The sequence below is a fragment of the Nesoenas mayeri genome, assembly GCF_963082525.1.
Source record: "Nesoenas mayeri genome assembly, chromosome: 5".
Taxonomy (NCBI): Eukaryota; Metazoa; Chordata; class Aves; order Columbiformes; family Columbidae; genus Nesoenas; species Nesoenas mayeri.
The window spans coordinates 68,351,113-68,368,009 of NC_137548.1; the positions used below are offsets into that span (position 1 = coordinate 68,351,113).

Sequence of the window (16,897 nt, forward strand, 5' to 3'; positions counted from 1 at the left end):
ATGGTTTCCCTGATGACTCGTCTGTGGCAAGTAATTATTCCCATGATTGTCCTGTCGCACTTCTCTGCGTCTCTGCCGTCCCAGGAGAGGTGAGCATTGCTTGTGCCTTCCTTTTTCTCCACGGCTTTTTGTTCAAAGAGCCGGTGAGCTATGAAGTCAGCCTTTTATCTGCCTTCCAGAACTTGCATCTGCTTGGCTCTTGGGTTTTTTTTCTTCCCTAGATTGATTTAGTTACATGAGTGCAAACATTGTGAACATTTTTCTTGCTTAAGAAGGGAAACATTGATTTGACTTAATTCAGGAGAAGAATCAGGACCTTGAACAGATCGAACTACAGTAAAGGAGACACTCCCGAGTCTGTTTTCCCACTCAGTACTTACACAGGCTGACAGAGGTGGAAGTTTCTGTTTGAAATAGCCTAGTCCCACGAAAACAACCAAAATTAGTCAATCTTGTAAGTTCACCAGTTGACAATCTTGTACATAAGAATCTGGCACAGGGGTGTCTCTCCTCCCACTTGTGCAGGTGCAATTAAAGCACTGAGAGACTACAGGACCTGGGCTGGAAGAGGACAGGTGATTACTTTAGTAAGAAGCAAGTGCAGGTAGTTTATCTGTGTGATGGTTAACGAAGATATTTCTTTTAAACTCCTACAAGATTTGCCCTTTTTTTTTTTGTGAAACTTTGTGAAATTGGCACAAATTCTTGCCAATCTTTGTTTGGGACCCTCTTTCTATGAGGGAGCAGTTTTAAATGTCTGTTATTCTCTGGTTTTAAAACCACACCTTTTCACCTCTTTTTTCTCTTCCGTCCTCCCAGGACCGAGACACACGTTGATGGGCCTTTCCACAGTGAGCTCGGCAAAGTGAATGGCAATGCCTACGTGCAGCAGCTTGTCAAACAGCTGGTGGGCCTCAAGGAGAGGTGAGGACCAGCCGAACCCCTCCTCCCAGGGCACAGAAGTCTCCAGCAGGAGATGGGGTCCCAGCAGTGAGGGGGTGCCCGTGGGGCTGAGCTGTCTGCGGCTCCAGAGCCGGCCTGAGCACCGGCCTCACCCAGAAGATGCCCAAAGTGAAAGGAGAGAGGAGGAGAGGGACACAGGGCTCCTTGGTGGAAGGAGCAGCCGCGGTGTTGTGTTTTCCCCACCACAGGTCCCAGAGGCACTCAGATGGACTGTTTACCAGTGAGTACAGCAAGATGAGAGGAAACGCTCAGGTTCAGAAGTTCATTCAAAATCTCATGGGCCGCAAGCGCAGGTAAGAGCTCTGCTTCCCGGGGAACGGGAAGGAGCTCGGGCCACGCGGACTGCAGGGAGCCAGGTCGCAGCTCCAAGGACAGGATGATTATCTACAAACGTTTGTAGATAAATGGGCTCTGTAGCAGAATGAGGCAGACCCTCTGGTTTTTGTAGTCCCCACCCGTGGCTCTGGCTGCCAGCTGGGCAGGCTTCAGACATCATTATATATGTGGCCAATATGGGGTGTTTCTTCCAGCCAAAACACGGGGCCACTGGCTCCCACTGAAGCCACATACATGTGCTTATCATCAGTTTAATACGTGGTGCACTGTGACACAGCTCACAACGGCTGCTGCCCTTGCTGCTGGTACGTTATGAAGGGGTAACCTTGCCTGAAGATGTTTCCTTCAAGCTTGGTCCTTTCTTCAGGGCAGAGACATAGCACATTGATTCCTTCCCATCTGTTCAGGGTGCTTTGCTGGTTTCTGGAGCATGCACTACTAACAAAATCATGGCAGATGAAGCAGATTTTAAATTTCCAAATGCTGGAGAAAGGTATATATGCATGGGCGGAAGGACATGCCAGTACTGGGTAATAAGGGAAAGTGCAAGTGCATATTAAAACCTGTCTCTTTGCCAGCCAAAAAAGCATCTGAGCCTGATTTGAGGAGGATACTTCTTTCTGTTTCTGCATGGTGCCAGCTGGCAGGTTAACAGGGCACAGGCCATGGGAAGGTTGGTGGAGGGGTGAACCTGCCCTCCAGACAGCAGTGCTGCTCTACAGCTGTGATGGTTGCACTGTTTGGGGTTTTAAAATGATTATTAATTTTCTTGATCTAAACCAGCCCTCCAGGCCCAGCCAACACAGATGTGCAGGGGAGAGAGGGAGGAAACAGCCACGAGGAACTTTGCTTTATGTGGTTGTACCGGAGCTTTCTAAACACCAGGTAGGCGGGACACATTGTTACCTCTATGGCCCTGATCATCACAGTATTGAAGCCAAAACAGGACTTCTAGTAACTTGTAAATGCTTAGTTTTTGCCCCAAGTGCAGAACTCTGATGCAATGCGGCAGATCAGGGCGGCTCAGCTGATACTCTCAAAAATATCCTCAAAAAGGGTAAGGGTAGAAGATTTGTTAAATTGTCCATATTTTAAAATCACTTGTGCCTCATTCCTCACCAGCTTGTGAGGCACTGTCTCGGGGAGCACGAGTGCTGAACTGCAGCCCTCCGTCACACAGTCTTGTACCTCCTGTCACTCTGCCGGCAGCCACACTTGCAGGGGTGCTTTGCAGAGCTAGGAAATCAAATGCTTTAGTCTAAATGCAGGGTGGCACGCGACCCTGTGCAATCTCAATCCATTTCCATGCATGTGTTCGTGGTAATCTCTGTCTCTATGAGCCAAGCCCACCTGGCACTCAGTTTTGCCTTACCTAAAGCAAAGCTGGCATTGAGATTTACAGCTAAGAGCTACCATATAAAAGCCAGTTATTAAAAATAATAAAACCCAGGGAAATTAAATATTTTTCTAATCATAGGTTGTTTTCCTGGACTGAAACGGTTGTTCACCCTATTCAGAAAACTAATCCAATAGTTAAAATAGAAAGTCTTTGCTACACTGCCTTGATTCAGTTGTTGATTGAAACACACACCTCAGGACGGGCTGTCCTACCGTCTGGACATTGTCTCTTCCTGGTGACCAACTGCTTTCAGTTGGACATCTCACTTTTACATCACTAACATTAGGTGGAATAAATTGGCCCTTAGTACTTCTCGTCTCCATTGCCTGAAATAAACAGGGATGATAAAACCAATGGCCTTGCCTGTGCATTTGTGGGGTGCCTGGCTGCAGGTGGCCAGGATCTGTGTCCCTGTGTCATACATCTGCTCCTTGGAGTCATCTTTGAGCTTTACAAGGTGGCCTTGTCACGCTTCCTGCGGCCCACGCCCCCAGGAATAACAAACCATCCCTCATTCTCTGCCTTCCAGCAGCCCTTCGGACAGTGATGCCAGGGAAGCTGCTTCAATTACCAGCCAGTACGTCTGTCCCATCGCTAAGCAGCTGATTGCAGACGTGAAAGAAGATACAGACAGTTTCAACTGAAGGTGAAGGGAAAGAAGCGGCCAAAGAGACAGCTTCGCATGTGTATAGCCTTGAAAATAAACAGGGAAGCTATTGAATTTGCTTAGGAAAAACACTTGAGATCAGCAAATCAGAAAAAATCTGGAAAGCAGCCGAACCCCAATAAAACCTCTTAGATCATCATGAGTGAAATATCTGTCAGTGTGAACTGCTGTCAGTAGATGGAGCCTGAACGAAGCACATCACTTCCACTTTGTGGTGGCATGTGGCTGGAGTCAAATAAAGATTTGGTAGTTACGCCTGTGCCTTGGCTGCTCTTGGGAAACAGTAATAAGGGTGGTGCCATTCCAAGGAGCTGGAGCGTTAGGAATGCAGCGTCGGGGAGGAAACGGTTTTCCAGGCTTCCCCCGCAGGAGGGGACACCGGGACCAGCTGGAGTCCTTGGCCGCATCTTGCATGACTGGGACTCAGGACTGCTCGCAATCCAACCGGACAAAGACACCAGTATCAGGGCCTCCAGTCAGCAGAAGCTTAGCCAGGTGCTAGATTTTATTGCAAAGAAACGTACCAAGAGCTACTCAACATAGATACACACTGTAAATATTGTTTGCCCTCCATTCTGCCCCCGTATTTACTGGCCCAGCTTTCTTATGGCCACTAAAGACAAAGCTCCACTAGCAGGAATGTGCTGAGGTTTATGCGTTAGCCCTTCATGCTGCCTGGTACATTCCCTCATCTGACAGAACAGCAACTCCACCTTTGCTGGAAAACCAAGAGATTTTGAAGCGCAGCTCTCAAATCAGTCTCTTCAGCTGCAGCCACGTGTGCCTACCACAGAACGGCTCAGTCTGTCCTGCACCATCACTTTTCACCATTTAGGCTGTACCTGACGTACAGCCTAGAGAGCTAGTTGCTCTCCAGTGTTGGTGGGAGCGCCCGTTCCCTTACTGTGATGCTGAAATGCTGTTCTGACAGACCTTGGAATTTGTTTATTTTGGTGCATAAGAAATCTCTGCTAGAAAAAGAGCTCTTGGAGGAGTTTTGGAAGGAGTGTTGACAGCCTGTATTTTGTCAGGCCACTAATGGCCACCTGGCCAACATGCAGCACCTGAGAGCTTTCTGAAATCAGCTAGCATTTTAAAAGGAGCAGGGAGAGCAGCTCTTCCTTTTCCCCTCCTACACGGCAGGCAAGTTGAAGACAATGGTGTTTCTTTGCACGAGTGGCCGAGCACCTTGCTACGCGATATTTGGCTTGGAAAAATTTCCTCAGAAAAAGACAGGACAAGACACAAGGCAGCAGAACAGCGTGTCGCTGGGGCTTTGGGAAGCTGCTGAGATGGAAATAGTTGGGGGCTGGATGGAGATTCTGGGGAGCATCCCTACAAAGGGCTGGCAACTGGTAGAAGGGGATGTGCGTTGTCCCCACGGCTGCTGTGCTGCAGCTGAGCGCGGCTGCGGTGCCCGGACCCGCTGCGCTCACCGCACAGGGAGCCGGAGGGCGCCTGGGAATAACGAGACTTTCTCAGAAACGTAACTGATGATCTCGGCTCCAGGACTTGCGCAGGGGCTGCTTCCTTCCTTTACCACCCTAACGAAAGAACAGCCCCAGTGGCTTTGTGTTCACTGCAACCTTTGCCTTTTCCAGAAATGACGGTAAGACGTTTGAGAGCTAGCTTTTTTATTTCTTTCCTGTGTTTCCCAGGAGCAAAGGGACAGATTGCAGCTGGAAGAGAGGAACTAAGTCATGGGCTGGAGAGCAAACCCTGTTCTAAAAGGGAGTGTGGGCCATGCAGAAGAGGCCTGACCACACCAAACAAAGGGTAAGGGGCACAGTAGCATCATTAAGACTTTTTCCAGGAAACAGCCTGACCAAAACAGACCCTATCTCTGGTACATCAGAAACACAAATTTGCCCACTTCCTCCCCACGGGAGAGGCTTCCCAAGTGCCAGCCCTTGTCCTCCTTCATGCTCATCTCAGGGGACTTAGCTCAGAATGCTGAAATGTTTCAATGATATCCTTGTTGCTGCAGAGAATTTAGGACAGGAGAAGACACAGGGACGAAGCAGAAAGAGGAGTTTATGCGTTATCGTGTTCCATGACTGGTAAATACCTTTCAATGAGTCATCCAATGAGACGAAGGGGCAAAGGTTGAACTGCAGCAGTCCGCTCCAGCCAGGCAGTGGTTCTTGCCTTCATGAAGCAGTGAACACAGAAGGCGGCAGGGGAGGAACAGAGAGAAGAGGATCAGCTTAATCAGAAAGAGGGATTTTTTTCAAACACCATGGCTGTTTCTCACTGGCTCGTCAGTTTTGTGCTCTTTCTGCTGCCCTTCGTATCGCGGGTTTCAGCACAGCAACAAGGTAAGCTCCTGCAGGAGGGCTGCGACCACAGAGGAATAACCCCCACGGCAGCAGGTTGCACCATTACAGATGGGAGATGTCTGCACTCTTATTCTGAGGCGGCTTTGTTCAACAACCGTCTCCCCAGTGGTAACCAGAGAAGTCTTAGGTCACACGTTTTACCCAACGCTGTCACAATGTGAATCCCTGGGCAATATTGTCTCATTTGTGTGTTTTCCAGGATGTTCTGTTGCCAATGACAGACCATCTGTTGATGAAAATAACCCTCCCGGCTACGTGGTGACCACTGTCCATGTGGAAGCAGGCTTCACTGTAATGATTGACCCTACTTCTCCCGATGCCAGTTTTTTCACTATACAGGGGTCTGAGCTGCAGCTGAGCCAAAGCGTGGACTATGAGGTGAGCCGGGAGTGTCTAACAGACGTGGTGTAGGGAAAAAGAGAGCCTGTCGCCTTTCCTGTGCGGCAAGAGGAAAAGTGTCCCCTGCCACACTTGTCTGTAAGTATGTGTTAGGAGGCATGAATTGTATCCATGCATTTATAACATAAAAATAACATTTGAAAAATCCAAATAGGTAATGGTAGGGGTAGAAATGCAGATTAGTGGGCAAGGAGCCTCAGTAATCTACACAGGCGTTAGCATATGGATAGAGCTGTGATTCTGTTTTCATTAGGGAGTTTATTGGCATAACTACATTAACAAAAACTTACCCAGGGTTTGGTTTTTCTGTAAGGATGAGAAGAGTAGTGCTGGGATGCAATGAGTTTCAACCTGGTGTCCCCGACTTCCAGGGATTCATAATCTGCTTCTAAAGGATTTAAGAAAGAACTTTGAAAATGAAACCTATTCCAGTTGGGTTGGAGTTGGCTGCTTGGGAGCCCAGCCGTTTCACAGCAGAGCTCAGGGAGGAGGGGGATGCGTGGCACACCTGCTGTCACCTGCCTTCAGGGCTTCTGTACCAATTAAAGCACACGAAGGTTTTAAAAAAGAAAATGTGACAACTGTAGTGATCAGAGTTCTCCAGGACTCACGTAAAATGATCCCTGTTTGCTTGTAGAAAGCACAGCTCTGAGCGGTACGGTGATGAGTGAAGCACGAAGGCATTATAAAAGGCCAGTGTGTTCAGTGAGGTTGCTGCTAAATGATTTTACTTTCTTGCAGCACTCTGTACACAGCCACAAGCATCCTTAAGCTGCCTTTCCCTAATGTAAAAACCCCCATTTATTTGAGCAAAGAACAACAGAGTTAACACCCTGAAGGTAACACTGTACTTGCTGCATGGTACATTTCTGTTTCATTCCATTTGAAAAGAAATGTGTTTGAAAGCACCTGAAGTCCAAGGAAATGGCCAATTAGCTCTGCCAGTGTTACAGGAATCACAGGGAGAGAAGCTGGAACATCAGTGTGCTTTGACTCCATCAGAAACAAGATTCCAGCGCTGATGGATGGCTGTAAAGGAAAGAAAGCTTAGATATTCCTCAAACAAGATAAAGCCTAGCAGTGTTTCTGATTCAGCAATGCATGTATTTGTCTCATATATTTTAGAAAGAGTTAGTACATTGTGGCTTGCTTCTACAATGGCTGGGTTTTTGTTTTCACATACAGGAAGACACCTTGCTGCTGGTGTTCCTGACTTGTCAGAACGCTGCTGGGCAGGTGAGCGCTCCTGCAGACCCTCAGCCCTGCCCAAGGGACCGAAGGGCAGCGCGTACTTCCCTCTGCTTTCCTAGTGCCCAGACTGGGAGACAAAGGGATGTCCTTTTCTTTGCGGGCACACACACTCCCCTCACCGTCAGAGTGCCCGAGGCTCTGGGAATGGGGAGCGTTGGGAACAAAGCCAACCCACCCGCACTGTGGGCTGGCTGCAAACCACAGCCACAGCCACCATCCCCTCTGCTCCCTCTGCAAATCAGGATCACCCCGTAATGGTCTGGGTTTTATCTTTGGTTCTCTCACTTCACCCTTTCTGCAGAGCGATTCTTTGGAAATTATTGTGACCATTGTCGATGTGAATGATAACAGCCCGGTGTTTAAGCAAACGAATCTCACCGAAGTTGTTCCTGAAGTAAGTATTTCATGGGGTCACCCGGTGCTGTGGGACTAGGGAAGGGTTGGCAAGGAGAAGTCTTCAGCCCATTTCACAGAGAGAATAACCATAGTAACTTTGTTTCAGGATACAAAAGTGAATGCAACCATTGTACCCCTTGAAGATTTAAGTGCTAGCGATGGTGACCTGGACACCATTTTTTATGAGCTCACAACAATAGTGCCGGTGAGTGTCTTTATTTGGGGGAAAAATAGTAGCTCTGGAGAAGGCTTTGTGTTTAATTTACCAACTTTGAGGCTAAGGTCACTGCATTGCCTTTAGTTCTCTGACGGGTTCTAGAAGAGGCACACCTTTTGCAAAACACGAATGTTGGTTTGGTTAGCAGAACAGAGCAATCGACATTGCAGGCATTGAATTCTTTTACCGCTCACGCTTTTATTACGCTATACAGGTTAAACTTTCGTCTAGGATATTCTAAGCCATGTGATCCAGGTACGTCTTGTTGGGATGGTCTGTAAACGTATCAGGAGAGACCTTTGTCCCACACAGAGTTCGAATTGCACTGAGTCAAATATGGCAAGGAGTTCTTGTCGCGTTTGCCAACAGTGCCCATGCAGAGTGGAGATAACGTGAGCTGCCCAAGATCACAGAGAAGGTCTTTGACAAAGCCAAAGGCAGATTCCGCTTTCCTCAAGTCCCACTTTAGTGCCTTAGTTTATTTGCTCTTCGGGGATTTGCTTGAACGTAGCAATGAGCAGTATTTCGAACACGCCTGTGATTGAATCTGCTAACGGGCTTTTTCCTTTTCCCCTTCCAGGGCACAGATGGTTATTTTGCCATAAAAGGAGTTAATAACCCAGAAATTTATTTACAAAAAGCATTGGACTATGAGGAATTTAACTTTACAACATTGGTCTTGTATGCAAGGGTAAGTTCTTTAGGAGGAACCAAATATCTTGTTTGCTCCAGTCTCTCTTACCTGAAGGGTAATTCTGAATAGAAGACTTCTGGGATGGCAGGAGGGAGGGTGGATACTGAGGGTGGTGAATTTGGAGCAGCCTCTCACCTTCCATAAATACACCGTGACAGATCTGTGTTCAGTCCACCTTTGCCAGCAGAAAGAGAGAGGTCACTGCTTTAGCTCATCTCACATAAACTGCTAAGCCTTAGACAGAATGGAGTTACAACAGCTAAAAGACCTTGGGCCACTGGCTTTTGCACATCGGTTCTTCTTTTGGCAATAAAACTTGCATGTCATGAGTATGCTTTGCCGTTGGGTACAGGACAGGCCTGTGGGCAGCAGTGACACCACCAACACAGCTACCGCAACAATAAATATATTTATTGAACAAACTGACACCAAACCACCCTGGTTCCTACCCTGTACCTTCACTGACACGGACAAACGCATTTGCATCAGCAGCCCCTATACCGGGAGAGTCAATATCTCCGAGATGTCGGTAAGCAAGCGTGACCAAACAGTACTCTTGATGCTATTCTCAAACTATGCCCAGATGCTGTAAGTGGTGATTTGGTCCTGTAGTGTGGTATGTAATGATTTGCTTTGTTCTTGCAGACGGAACCACTCAAACTAGAGCCAGGGCCTATCTACGCTATTGATCCTGACTACACTTTAAATGAAAAGATTGTGTACAGGATTGTTGGTGGTGAGTAGAAGTTGTCACCTTCCACAAACGACATTGCTCGTGTCCTCTGCGTCACCTGCCGAGAGGAGATATCCTCAACAGCACCTGAGAGCTGAGGGCCGGGGGATTTGCCCTGCTGTTTCTGCCACTGCAACATAACTAGGGCCACGGAACCCGGAGGATTAAGTGGAAGAAACAGACTGTACAGAAAGAAAAAGAAAAAAAAATTAACCAACCTCCATGCAAACTGTTTCCCAAGGACTTTGGCTTTTCTGGGAGATGAGATATGTTTTATCTTTAAGCTTTTAGACTTGGTTTTGCCCAGTCTGGCCACAGCACTTTCATGCAGTCTTTGAGCTGAACCTAAAATTCCCACATCATCAGCATAATTGTCATACATTGCCAAGAATGATGCTTTTATTCCCCAGCACATTGCCACTGTGTAATCTGCCCTGGTTTAGTCTGAATTTCAAAAAGATTACTTGAATACAGTCAACTGATCGCCCAACCCTTGACTGGGCCATTTATTTCACTTGAAGGTTTTCTTAAATTCCACCAGTATTTTGGATGTAGTGTGGCCTCCCTACCCCACAGCCCATAGGGAACCGCCCACAGTGTCTCAGAGTGAGGAAGAGAATACACATTTTTGCTTTATTTTAACGTATATCCAACATAGATGTTTTTATGATTGAAACAGATTAGAGATGTAGGAAGCTGATTTCTACCCTTGCATCAATACAAGGAGGTTTCTGTGTCCAGGATCCTTTTGTAGTCAGTAGAGAGAAATAAGCATTTCAGAGTCAAACGCAGCTCACGTTGTTCAATGTTCACAGCAAGTTGCATAAATCACGCACTGAGATGCCAGTTTCTCCTCACGATATAGGTAATGAGCTCAGGTAGAGATGGCTTCCCTTTAGATGCCTAGAGCTATCTGAGGTGCATTCCTACCCAGCTTTTGTTTGTAGATTGGTTTCTTGCCTTTAAAATAGGAATAATCCTTCCCTTGTCTCTCCTGAAGTGCAGTTGGAGCTCAGTTAGGTTTTGGGTTCAGGTTAGGGAAGTGGACACCTTCAGTCCTCAAATTGCACCAGAGTCCCCAGGCATTTAGCAGAATTCAGGCTGGTTATATCTGGGCCTAGGCACTGGAAATGCAAAGCTTTCTGTCCTACCTCACCTGGCTGGCTTCACACACATCTTCTGGATGCTTTTCTTCTCTTGAGTCTCTCTGAATCCCTGGCAGCACTCCCAGCCCTTGCAGCAACCAGGCAGGCAAGAACAAGCAGCATAAGAACCATTATGCCCTGGATATTGTCACCAGTATGTGAAAAAGTGAGTCAATGAGCTCTGGGTGACTTTATGAAGGTATCTGATGACTGAATAGTCTTTCCATTTTCTTTAGGGGATACAGACAACGTATTCTCAGTGAATGCAGACACAGGGAACCTAACGATGAACAAAGCAGCAACTGCCCCAGACTCGTACCTATTGCAAGTCATGGTAAGTCTGATGGCATTGCAGACACCAATCCAGCACAGCTGGCTTTCTAGGAAGCAGCAGTCTTGAAATGATGTTTGATTAATTACATTAATAATTAAAGCTAACTCTGTTACACCTTTTCTTTTGGAAGGGCCTATGCTTTTATGTGTCATCACTAATAGGAGAAGGCTAGCGTGTCTCTCTCTCTTTTTCTCGCTAGGCCACACAGGTCAACAACATACAGAAATACTCCATAGCCACTGTGGAGATTAAGGTCATCAATAAAAGTGAGTATCCGCCATACTTCGAGAGCAGGATCTACTATGGAACAGTGTCTGTTGGTCTGGCCCCGAGAAGCTTTGTCTTCCAAGCTGGTGATCCTACAAGCCCCCTGATGATAACAGCAATGGATGAAGATTTCCCAGATGTAAGAAACTGAAAATGCACGATGTTCTTTCTCACCTCTTCAGGCGTAAAGCAGGATCGGAAAATATGAGGAAGGGGAGGTGGGGATAAGCAAACACATTTTCCTCCAGTGTCCTGTATTATATTTCTATGGAAATTCCGCATAGATCAGAACCGCTTATGGTATGATGTGATGTGGAGAAGCTGCTGAACCCTTCTCTCCCAACCGCCAGTCCCACTCAGTTCTGTGTAGGTGGCTGATCCACTGCATGCTGGGTGAAGCCCAGGGTTAGTAAATACTGTGAACAGGTCCAGATCTGAATTAGGGACAGGTGACGTGTCTCCTTGAGGCGTTTGGGGTGGCAGGATCCCAGGCGGAGGTGTCTTCTCTCTGCCAGGTCAAGGAGAGGTATTTGGGGGCTGGCCTGAGACGAGGAGCCAGTCCAAAGCAAGGGCTCGTTTTGGGAGAGCCGTTCTTGAACAGCGTACTGGGAGAAGGAAAGGGGAAGAGATTGACTGACCAGCCATTCCCATCCCACCCTATTAAGTAAAGAAAAAAGTGCTAGTTTTGTTGGTGCCAAGGCTTCCATACCAAGACTGGGGACCTTGCAGGGGAATAAGAGCTTACACACAAAGGAAAAAATGGCGCAGACCTCAGCACAAGTATTATTCTCCATGTACGTTCTCCTTTGGCACTATGTTAGAGGCAGAACTGATCAAATTTACAAGGTCCCTTGTGTAAATGTGTTTTGCTTGGGCAAATACTAAAGATACCAATACAAGCTTGGTAAGACTTGAGATTTTTCTGGAGGCAACACCTTTAGGATGCATTCTTGAACTCTGAGCAACAGGGTGAACCCACTTGAGTTCAGCTCTTCTCACCTCCCCAGGCCAGATTTGTTTATTTATTGCACTATTCACCTGCTCATGCTTCAGGTGCATTTGACAAGTTCTGCCAATGGGTTGTCACGAAGATGCATGCAAAACACAGTGTGGTTTAATCATTCAATCTTCTGGCTTTGCAGAAAATCAACCCAAACATAGAGTACTACATAAAAAACAGCACAGATTTCATCGCAACCAAAGATGGGTTCATCCTGACAAATGTGATGCTACCGTCACCAGGAACTGTAACCATCGAGGTAGGGCAACTTTCTTCATTATCGTGCCAGGGCTGTGGAAGCAATGGGTAGGTTCTAGGAGAGAAGCACCAAAGGTGGAATCCCATTAGGTAATGGATATAATGACAGTCCTTGCCCCAACCATTTGTATCATAAATGTATGGGGATGGAGGGAAGTGAGAGCAGATTTACTCTGTATGATACAGGCTAGCTGTAAAATTCTTTCTCCATTTCTGTGAAAAATATCATTAGAGACAAGCAAAAAGTCAACTGGGGAGAGTTTAGGAGCCCCCCTCCCACACTCTGATTCTGATTAACAAAATAAGCAGGGTGAGCAAGTGGGTAGGAGGTTGTGTGGGTAGGGCAGGGTATGGCCGCTGGCCTGCACCCCAGCTCGGAAGGCTACAGCCCCACACTTGGAAATCCTTTGACAAATCCAGTACCTTTTTTGCTCAGGTCAAAAGAAGCAGTTAGTAACGTTCGACTTTCTAAGAAGCTGGATGTTCTCCTTGTCCATCTGCCTGCCCCACACTACCTAGTTATCTGCGTACAGCAGTGCTGGAAAGCTGCACACAAATGATGTACCTGGTTCTGGTGCAGGACAGGGACTATTCAGAGCTCTTCCTGCTCTATGACCAGAGATATTTGTGAGGATATGGACAAGGTACTTTGTCCACAAAGTGTCCACCACATACCTTGAGAGAGATGGAGATCTAGGAAGTCCCTAAGCTCTTTTTGTGAGTTTTTTTTTTCCCCATGTTCACATAGGCTGTTGGAAAAGACCCGGTGAGCCTGCAGGAGGGAAGCACTGTAATCGTGGTGGAGGTCATCCTTGCCACAGGTAGGCTGCATGTTTCTTTATTTTCTGGTTTGTGGAGCTGACTGGGGAGCCCTCTCCACTTCTGCGGGCCAGCTGGCCAAGCCAGCTCACCCACTGAGGTCTGTGGCCCTGGGCTGAGGCCAACCCCATACCTACGGTGGCCATAACATCCTTATGATGTGGTCACCACATGGCTCAAAGAGACTCCTGAGACTTTAAGTTGTGCTGTGTATTGTGGTGTCTTTTCTTGTTATTCCAAAGCTAACCCTGGAGTTGTTTCATGCTGTTTGGTGGGTCAGAAATAACTCAGGATGTCTTAGCATAGCAAAGGAGGGTTGCCCTGACACCTTGATACATCGTTGCTCATTTTTAGCCAAAACCAGAGAAAACTACAACATTATTTCATTTGTTAACCAGAGCAGACAGGAGTTGGCACACCCCCACAAAACCAGGCTTCTTCATAAGCCAAGGCATTTTCTACTCAGGTCAGGTCAAGTTCTTATACTCCTAGATTTTAAGGTCTTTCCAGGAGAAGTGACCCATGATAAATAAGGTAGACATGAGGCTACGTACATAACCCTCCAGCTATCATTTGGCTTTATGTAAAAACAGCTTACACTTCCATGTGCACGCAACGGGTTGGAGAGCGCTCTACTGAGTGTTCCAATATCTAGGGAGAAATCAGAGTAGTTTTTAATGTACTCTCCTTCTGGGAAGTGGTAACTGTACATTGGCCTCTGGTTCCTGGGACACCGGTACCGGCTCGGCAGCTTTCACAGGCACTGTGCCGCACAGGGGTTAAGGGTGGGGAGTTTCACCTCAGCTCTGTGGGCTGTGGCTCCCTAGGAGACACGATTAAGAAGCAAAAATCCACTGACACGAACGTATTAATGATAAACCGAGGGTGCAATCAAATGCAGAGGGAATACTCAAAGTCCATTGTCATAAACAGGTCAGCAGGAGAACAAAACTGTTTCATTAGTCATTAAACTGTAAAGAAACTGATTTACACTACAAAATAAAGAGTCCCACAGACAACAACAAGCAAAGTTGATCAACCCTGAGAAGTTAAAGTCTTTCCACTGTAATGGTGATTCTCTATACAAATGTGATTCTGCTGACCAGTGGCTGAAAGCATAAGCTGCTCCTGAGAAGGCTGGTGCAGAGCAACAAAAGGGCAGGAAAGTGGGGACCTTTGAATGCTTTGTTTCCTATTATGCTTTTTTATTTCCTATTTTAATGTGCTCATCAGTATCAGAGGTGGCATTTCAGATTAAAGGAAGACTTGCGTTTTCACACACATATGTACAAACATACTTCATTTTTGCATGCTGGTGTAAATGAGTGAAGTGGGAAAGAACAAGATCTGCCCGGCTTTACTGCATGTAACATCTGCTGGCCTGATACGGTCACATATACGTGAGCTTAGTGAAATCATGGGGTAAGAGTCATTGTCCTGTAAATGGATGATATTTCCACTTCATGTAACTTATTGGAAGTTATAATAGTCTGTGAGTGGTCACCTTAAAAGCAAACAAGCAAACAAACCAACCCCAAATCTCTGGTTTCAGGACAGCAAACAAATGGCCTTCTGTGACATTAAATATGTCACTGTTACATTCTGCAGCACTAGATGCCGCTTTGCTCTTCAAAAACTGGTTGGATCTTCTCTCATAATGAAGCGTTGCATTAAAAACATAGCTGCCATTTTAGGCTTTGTAACACTGGTTTGTTTTTCTTGTAGCTGTAACCATCTCTGACAAGAGGTACACTGCTGGGGATATGGCCATCTTAGGTGGTGTATTAGCAGCGCTGCTATTAATTGCCTTTGTCTTCCTTGGATTAATGATATTTAAATGGTATGGAAAACCAGTCAAATACCTGATAAGTAAAAAGGTAAGTGCCTTGTTTGTACCTGACTCACTTAAAAAAATTTCCTAGAGTTTGAAAGTGGGATCTGAGGAGGTTTTAAAGTATGGATGGGCTGTCCAAATACTACAAGCATTTGTGTAAAAGTGAATCACTCCTGAGATGGTGTTTGCGAAAGCAGCGTTGCTTTGGTGTTGCTTCCTGTTGTTCTTTTCTGCTCCCTGAGGCTGGAGATGTGTGGCAGCCAAGGAGCAGACATGGTAAGGAGAGGACCACAGCTCCATGGATGAATGTGATACATACCAGAGGTGGTCTCTGTAAAACCGGTGTCTGTGGTATAAACTGCTGTTCATCCTCTCTTTACAGTTAATAGAGAGAAAGGCCCTTTCATATTCTGTCCTAAAGCCTGGGCTTAAACAGTTGTCTGCACTGCAGCCATCAACTCCGGCAGCCTGGTTACTTTGATGTTTAGGGGGTAATTCATGTGAGCAGATGTTGGTCTGCGCCTTAGGCTGGGACTGTGAGCAGCCTTAGACTCCGCTGACTGCCACACGAGTCCAGAGCACATAGCTCAGGTGAACAACAACAGTCCTTCATCCTGAGGGAAGGAAATCCCGCTCCAGAGTAATACCTTGAAGGGATGGGTACAAATCGGTATGCATTGCTGGTGCCCAGCACTCCTGGAAAACATGCCGATGCTTATCTGAAAAAATCCAGAAAAAATGCCAGTTAAAAAAAATCCCTGTTCTAGGGAGCCATAGCTTTCCCAGGCTTCAAATATGTCTCACTGCAAAACAAGCGGAAGCTTTTCTGAGTGGGAGTCAGTCACTTCAGCCACCCCTTTCCTCCCTCCCTGTTTCTTTTCCATGCACTACAATCACAAAGGTGTCTATTCTCCTGTTGTTCTCCAAGGAAATCTCTGGGGACTACCAGAACCAATCTTACCAGCAAGAAGAACCTCCATATGTGAACATCAAACAGCATGAGATTTCAGAAGACAGCAATGTCCACTCGATGGTACACGTGCTAGAGCAACCAGTGCTTTCTTTGCCCTCTTCCCACGTAGAAGAAATCGATAGCCTGCCAAAGGCTTCTACAGCTTCCACCATCATCTTTGACCAGGAAGAGAAAGGGGAAGAAGTGGAAGAAGAAACTGAACATGAGAAAGAAGTGAAGTCTATCCTCAGGACAGACAGGCGTGTGGCAGATGATGGCTACAAAGCTGTGTGGTTTAAGACTGATGTGGATCCAGATGCTGGAGAGAGGGTTGAAGTGATTGAGGAAAATGCAGCAGATGGTGGTGATGACAGTGACCAAGACCTGGAGAAGAATGAGAAAGAGGAAGATGATGATTATGACAATGACAGTCACCACGGAGGGCTGGGAGTGTCCTTTGCGCCAGAGAGCTCATCCCTCCCAGTTGAAGAAGTCAACAGGTCTCATACAGATGCAATGGCAGAAGATTACAATAACTTGTGATGGAATCAGGTCTGTACTCCCTGCCCCAAAAATGGGATGATCTCAGCTGCTTTGCTGACATGAAACCCATCTTTCTGCCCAGGAAGGAAACTGGAATACAGGAGGATGAGGTTGCCTGTTCTGCTTGTCTGAACACAGCAATTAAAGCTGGAAGAGGTTACAGCTAATTCAACCTTTTAGCAAGACCTTGAAATATCACTTAAGATTTTGGGTAGGGAGAACACATGTCCCGTGTCACCACCTTCGTGCCTGTTCTCCTGGGGCCCTTTACATTACATTTCGCAAACTGGCTGCAAGGTACAGCAGAGATGTAGCTGAACTGACTTTGAAGGAGTTAGCCCAGCTCGCGGT

The 16,897-nt window shown here is 46.7% G+C and overlaps 2 protein-coding genes across 2 annotated transcripts; both read left to right on the forward strand.

The window, feature by feature from the left end:
• Positions 1 to 3,342, forward strand: SCT (secretin; the record flags this gene model as incomplete). The annotated part of the gene is made up of 5 exons (XM_080345332.1): positions 1 to 89; positions 820 to 924; positions 1,152 to 1,256; positions 2,083 to 2,184; positions 3,231 to 3,342. The coding sequence occupies 5 exons, from the start codon at positions 1 to 3 to the stop codon at positions 3,340 to 3,342; spliced, it is 513 nt and encodes a 170-aa protein (XP_080201458.1).
• A 2,262-nt stretch (positions 3,343 to 5,604) lies between these two features.
• Positions 5,605 to 16,546, forward strand: CDHR5 (cadherin related family member 5; the record flags this gene model as incomplete). The annotated part of the gene is made up of 14 exons (XM_080345333.1): positions 5,605 to 5,683; positions 5,904 to 6,082; positions 7,289 to 7,339; positions 7,656 to 7,748; positions 7,857 to 7,955; positions 8,548 to 8,658; positions 9,014 to 9,190; positions 9,307 to 9,397; positions 10,776 to 10,873; positions 11,073 to 11,279; positions 12,283 to 12,399; positions 13,147 to 13,219; positions 14,943 to 15,094; positions 15,971 to 16,546. The coding sequence occupies 14 exons, from the start codon at positions 5,605 to 5,607 to the stop codon at positions 16,544 to 16,546; spliced, it is 2,103 nt and encodes a 700-aa protein (XP_080201459.1).
• Between the last annotated feature and the right edge of the window lie 351 nt (positions 16,547 to 16,897).